The 5,940-nt window shown below is 44.7% G+C and overlaps 2 protein-coding genes and 1 long non-coding RNA gene across 3 annotated transcripts in view; all 3 read left to right on the top strand.

The window, feature by feature from the left end:
• Positions 1 to 289: 289 nt before the first annotated feature.
• LOC106942402 (3-oxo-5-alpha-steroid 4-dehydrogenase 2-like) lies at positions 290 to 1,991 on the top strand. Its single transcript, XM_015025672.1, has 4 exons — positions 290 to 738; positions 1,002 to 1,103; positions 1,169 to 1,319; positions 1,444 to 1,991. The coding sequence occupies exons 1-4, from the start codon at positions 489 to 491 to the stop codon at positions 1,508 to 1,510; spliced, it is 570 nt and encodes a 189-aa protein (XP_014881158.1). The 5' UTR covers positions 290 to 488; the 3' UTR covers positions 1,511 to 1,991.
• A 1,577-nt stretch (positions 1,992 to 3,568) lies between these two features.
• Positions 3,569 to 5,940, top strand: part of dpy30 (dpy-30 histone methyltransferase complex regulatory subunit) — a 6,402-nt gene continuing 4,030 nt past the window's right edge. The window contains exon 1 of the mRNA XM_015025673.1: positions 3,569 to 3,734. Within this exon, the coding sequence (XP_014881159.1) occupies positions 3,725 to 3,734 (10 nt within the window). The 5' untranslated portion in view covers positions 3,569 to 3,724. The remainder of the gene's footprint in view (positions 3,735 to 5,940) is intronic.
• LOC106942404 (uncharacterized) overlaps positions 5,638 to 5,940 on the top strand; it is a 3,504-nt gene continuing 3,201 nt past the window's right edge. The window contains exon 1 of the long non-coding RNA XR_001423624.1: positions 5,638 to 5,688. This is a non-coding gene — a long non-coding RNA (uncharacterized LOC106942404). The remainder of the gene's footprint in view (positions 5,689 to 5,940) is intronic.

Genomic DNA, 5,940 nt, shown 5'->3' with positions numbered 1-5,940 from the left:
TTACATTTCCTAAACATTATTTAACATATTTGCATACATAAGGTTGAGAAATAATAAAAAAAAAAATTATATGGGAAAATTAAAACCCATTTTGTCCCTATTCTCAAGAATCACTGGTGGGACATCATGTTCTCTGCTTTAGTTCCCGGCTGACCCAGATCCCAGGGAGGAGGCTCTTCAATTTCTGCTCCAGATCAAATGGACCTGGAGCAGAACCTGTTTGGTTTGTTGCAGTTCTTTAGGCTAGTTTGACCTTTGACCCTTCTCTTCCAACCTGTGGTTGATGTTCCCCATTAAATGGACCCAAAGTGGTTCCACCCTGTTTGGTTCTGTTGGACCTGATGCAGATGAGGATGAGGTTCTGCTGTGGGACCAGCTGTGATGCATTTAAGGAACCGCTGGTCCTGTGGGAATTTACAGGCCCGTCTAAGATTTCTAACAGCTTCAGCGTCTCAGAGAGTTTAGTTTGGGATTATGGATCATAGATTATGGGTGGAATCCTTCCTATTGATGTTCTGGGTTTCAGACGGCTTTGGTGGAGATGTTCTGAAGGAACTTTGTTCTGGTTCTGCAGGAGCTGTGTCTACTCTCTGCTGACCCGCGGGCGGCCGGTTCCTCTGAAGATCATCTGCTCCTCCATCGTCTTCTGCTCTCTGAACGGCTTCCTGCAGGGACACCACCTGCTGCACTGCGCTCACCTGCAGCACACCTGGCTGACCAGCGCTCGCCTCTCTGCAGGTCAGACACAACGCTCCGCCGCGGCAGGAACCGGTTCTGAAGGATTTCTGAAGTCCAAAAGCTGAACAAGCCACCAGAGGACATTCAGAAGCACGCTAGAACATGAATTGATTTGTTTTTGTTTGGAAAGATGAGATGAGGAAGTTTGGGTTTGGTTTGTTCAGGGGGTTCTGAAATAAGAAAGTGAGGAATTGGGGCGTGGATCAGGGTGGGTAGAGATGTGCCTTCTGCAGGACTTCATGTCTTGATTCTGTTTTCTCAAGGCATTCTGCTGTTTGCTGTCGGTCTGACCATCAACATCCACAGTGACCATATCCTGCGTAACCTGAGGAAACCTGGGGAGTACGTCTACAGGATCCCCCACGGTAAGCCAAAGACTCTATAGCTCCGCCTTATGCTGACTTCCTGTTGACCGGTCTCCGTCTTCCAGGGGGGATGTTTGAGTTAGTTTCTGGTGCTAACTTCTTTGGGGAGATCACAGAGTGGTGCGGCTTCGCCCTCGCTGCTTGGTCCTTTCCAGCCTTCGCCTTTGCCTTCTTCACCATCTGCTCCATCGGGCCCAGAGCCTACCATCACCACAGGTACCGTTCAGTCCCATACTTTCAGGATCAGACACACTGAACAAAGGTTTTGGTTGGGTTATGGTTTGGGTTTTAGCTCGCATCAGAAGAACTCAGGCTGAATCGCTCCCTGCGTGTCTTCCAGGGATTATAAGCGGAGGTTTGAGGACTACCCCCGCTCCAGGAAAGCCATCATTCCCTTCATTCTTTAGGGATGGAGACCCAACCCGTGAGAACTGGTACCTTCTGGAGGCTGTTGCAGTTCCTCCTCAGAGAACCAACACATGCTCCATAAATCCAACCCCGAGCCTGAACTGGACCGGTACAGGCTGACGTTCCCTCCATCCAGGATTGGGTATAGGTCAAGGGTCAGGACCAGGGCACCAACATCCCCGCAGACCCCGCACATCCTGGACTCAATATGTCCGGGCTTTCATCATCAGGTGGTGCCACAGAGACAGTTTGTCCCCACAGACTGTCTCTGTTGGACAGGTGAACTCCTTCCTGAGTCGTCTGCTGCTCTGCAGTGAAACTAAATAAGCAGATTTTAAATGTTACAACCTGGTTCATTTTCTTTAATATGGTCCTATATTCACATGTATGTACTTTTTATTCTTTTATTTCCTCTAAACTTTATGTATTTGTCTTAATGTCGGTCCATCAGAATAAACATTAAAGCTGACTCAGACTGTTGGCGGGTTCTGGGCCTGGTTCTGGTTCTGGGTCTGGTTCTGGGACTGGTTCTGGTTCTGGGTCCGATTCTGGTTTTGGGCCTGGTTCTGGGTCTGGTTCTGGTTCGGTGGATTCTTCACTCATACTTCCAAAGTGGAGTTTTACTATGACTTGTCTGAGTAGCAGCCATTTAAATGTAGTAAATATTATGATTAGCTCCTTTTGAACATGTAACTCAGTTTTCCTCATCCTGGTTGCAAAGAACTGAAATGTTTAGTTTGTTGCTCCATATCGTTTGTTGTTCTGTATCGTTTGTTGCTCCGTATCGTTTGTTGTTCCGTATCATTTGTTGCTCCGTATCGTTTGTTGTTCCGTATCGTTTTTGCTCCGTATCGTTTGTTGTTCCGTATCGTTTGGTGCTCCGTATCGTTTGTTGCTCCGTATCGTTTGTTGCTCCGTATCGTTTGTTGTTCCGTATCGTCCACAGGACTTAATTCTCAATGTTTACATCAAATCTATTTAAAAACCTGATTTGGAGTTAAATGCAGATGTAGTCATTATTGTGGGAGATTTTAACATTCGTGTTGACACTGAAACTGAGTGTAGCTTATTATGCTACCTTAGGCTCAGTTGGTTTGGTATCCGCTGTCCTTCCTACTCCTGTGATTTTTTTCATTTCTGGACATTTTAAGATCATGAATATCATTAAACGGCCGTTTGTGGCAGAAGGCGTCGATTAAACCAGATTGTTAGAATATTAATGAATATTAATGTTTCTGCAATTTGACAAATACTTCTTGAAATTAGATAATATTAAAAATCTTTTCACACTGATGTAATCTGGCAGCTCTACAGTCTGCAGGGCCACGTCAATTCATAAGGCGGGCCAGATTTGGGCCCAGGCCTTCAGACCTCGTCTTGAAACTTTAACCCAGCAGCAAAATGTTCAGCTTTTCTCGTTTAGGGTAAGCAGAACCACGTTTTAAAGGAAAGCTGCAACATTTCTCATAAACTCAGATTTCAGACCCACATTCAGTCAGAACCAGAGGAGCTGCCAGGTCAGAACCTGGGTGCTCCTCAGGTTCTGTCTGGTGTTGGAACATTTCCTGAAGCTAACTCTGCAGGACTGCAACATAGGAAAACATTCATTAAATTATCCTGCTCAAAGTTATGGAGAATATTTCTTCTGAGCCAGGATTTTAAACCTTTCTGAACAGAAATCCAGCCTGCGGATCCAAAGCAGATTACCTCTTCTTTAGATTTTAACGGCAGCTTGCGTCCATTATTGTTGCACTACTGCCATCTGTTGGATCCTAATATCTACCCCTCAAATTCTCCTAATTAGCCCAGTATTTTTAAGACGAAAAATCTTCTTTTCCCCCTCAATACTATTTAACTGATCGACATTCTCAAATTTCAATTCTCTATTAAAACCTAATTCCGTTTTTAATAATCTTCTTTGAGTCACATGTTTCTTACAACTAATAAAAACATGACCCATCGTTTCTACAGTATCACACCGATATAAACCAGTGAGATGTTTCCTCATCTTAAAAAGAGATCCATTTAAAAAGGTGTGACCGACCAAAGCAGATTAGTTTTTCCTCCAGCCTGAAATCAAGTACTTGCTATGCTCTTACTTTGAAAGGAAACCGGAAACAACGTTGCTTTTATTTTGGAAGGAACGTTTCTGACGTAACGTCAAAGCAGAATCAGCGTACGCCGGATTTACTGCGCACACTTCCACAACAAACATGGCGGATGGTGAGTTCATTGTTGAGCTTTGATGGTTCTTATCGGTGGGTCCTGGGGAGGTTCGGTCCGGTTGTTCGGTGGTTCCGGTTTTATCCGGCGCGTTATCGTTCAGGTCTCCCGCCGTTGGTCGCTTCCTGTCCTCGGTTCGGTTTATTTACCGGAAAGAGCTAAGATGCTAAGCTAACAACCAGCCGCTTACTGACCCACGTCGCCCGGTTCGAGCTGGGTCCGGGTCCAGGCCCGGCCCGGATCCAGGCCAGCTGTACGGGTTAAGACTGGCCAGAACCAGAACCGAAACGCTTCTTTCGGATTTATTTCCAACTGAACTTTAAACAGCCGAGTTCGTCCCTGTTGTGTTGCTGGAGAGGCAAACAGAACCAGAACCGGTTCTGGTGGTTCTGACGGCGAGTCCCTTGCGGTTCCGAATGAACCCCCAGAACCTCTACCAGAACCTCCGTTAAAGTTTCTGGTTATGAGTCCAGAGCTGCGGGGAGGTTACCATGGTAACAGCCGCTGGAGACGTCACCAGGTTCCCATGAAGCTGATCCCAAACCCAGTCGGTCCAGTTAGGGTTTTAGTTCTGGAGTCAGAGGAACAATCGGGGTTTCCCCCAGAAAACCTGCTCAGCCCGGTGGTCGGGTCCCGAGGCGGTCCACCGTGTTTTTGTATTAAAAGATGTTAAAGAGAGGACATTTGAAAATATCACTCGGTAATCATACGGGAAAACATCGCCAGTGAAACATTACTTAAACCCACAACTAGTCTTAAAAACAAATCAAAATACACAATTAAAATGAATATCAATTATTTGCACTTTTGTTTAATCCAAGTCAAGTCAGCGGCTCCATCGGGCTCCCAGGGCTTCAGGGGCCACAAATGCTGACATTTTAACACAGAATGTAACACTTATTTATTGAGATTATCAATGCTGCTAAATTTTAATCAATTTCAGCATACATAAATTAAAAGATTTTAAATTGTTTAACATTTAAATGTAAGAGTTTAAGGAGCTGGCAAGTTTACTTTGTAAAAATTCAGAAAACAATATTCATAGTTAGATTGTTTTGTTACCATAGAAACAATCTGATGCTGTGAGCTTAATCTTTGAGTTTGAGCTGTTTGTTCACAAATACAATTTAGTAAACTGCAATTATAACTGATTGCTTTCTAGGTTGGCCAATTAAACTAGTCCCCCTCTCTCAGATTAAATCCAACACATCTGTTAGAGGTGCTGATGTTTTTAGCTACAAAAGGGGCCCCTCAGTCAGATTCTGCTCCAGGCCTCATCAGCCTTGGACCGGCCCTGCATGATGAGGTAATCTGCTGCACTACGCAGAGACGCACAACAAACGGGAGATTTAATTTAATGCTGCTAATGTGGCTTCAGTAGCTCTAACATTTCGTGTCTGTTGAGTTTTTAATAAACGTCACAAAAACTATTCTGGTTGGTCGAGTTTATGGGACGAGTTTCTCAGATCTCCGCGCCGCTGCAAACATTAACTCTGTCTGACTAAGTGGACAAAGCATTTGATATGTTTGATGCATTGAGTAACCAGAAAAATAATACTAAAAATAATAATATAATATAAAATCAGCATGATGCGTTACAGACAGGAGCGAAAGCTCCTCACCAGGCTGAACCTGCATGATCAGGTTAGTGCTGGTTCGTTACCTAACACACCGGCCAACCGGGAACACATAGATGAACTTGATCAGTGCAGGCAGAGACAGGCTGGGAGGCGTGTTGAGATGGAAAAGCCGCCCAAAATTCTTCGTTCACGAATATAAAATCATTCTCACCGCTCATTCAGTGCATCTCTGAAAGCGATTACAAGTTATTCCTGCAGTTCACGTAGAGCTGCGCAAACGGAGCTAACTAGAGTGGCTTAAAGTCCTACCTTGATCAAAAACTCTGGAAAGAATCATAATTCCTCACAGGGGGTTGATGTAAATATCCATACAGGTCAGCCTGTGTCCAGTTTGAGTGAAAGGAGGCGCGCGCGGTCCGCGCTGAGGTAAACTTAATCCAGCTACTGCAGCGCGCGAGGCAACGAGCAGAGGAGCCAGCGGTGTGATTGGTCCGGCTTTAAATGCATAAACTAGAAACCTATCTTCTATAAACATATCTTTTAGGAATAAATCTGCTCCGCTAGTGAAGCGCTCAGAGCAACAGAGACGCTTGCAATCCGGCTTAAAAAAGAAAGAAAAAAAAAGT

This window comes from Poecilia latipinna, unplaced genomic scaffold, assembly GCF_001443285.1.
Source record: "Poecilia latipinna isolate Pla-1442-1.1 unplaced genomic scaffold, P_latipinna-1.0 Scaffold4250, whole genome shotgun sequence".
In the NCBI taxonomy this organism is placed as follows: Eukaryota; Metazoa; Chordata; class Actinopteri; order Cyprinodontiformes; family Poeciliidae; genus Poecilia; species Poecilia latipinna.
Note: the sequence above shows the minus strand (reverse complement) of the source record. Positions and strands in the feature narration are given on the sequence as shown.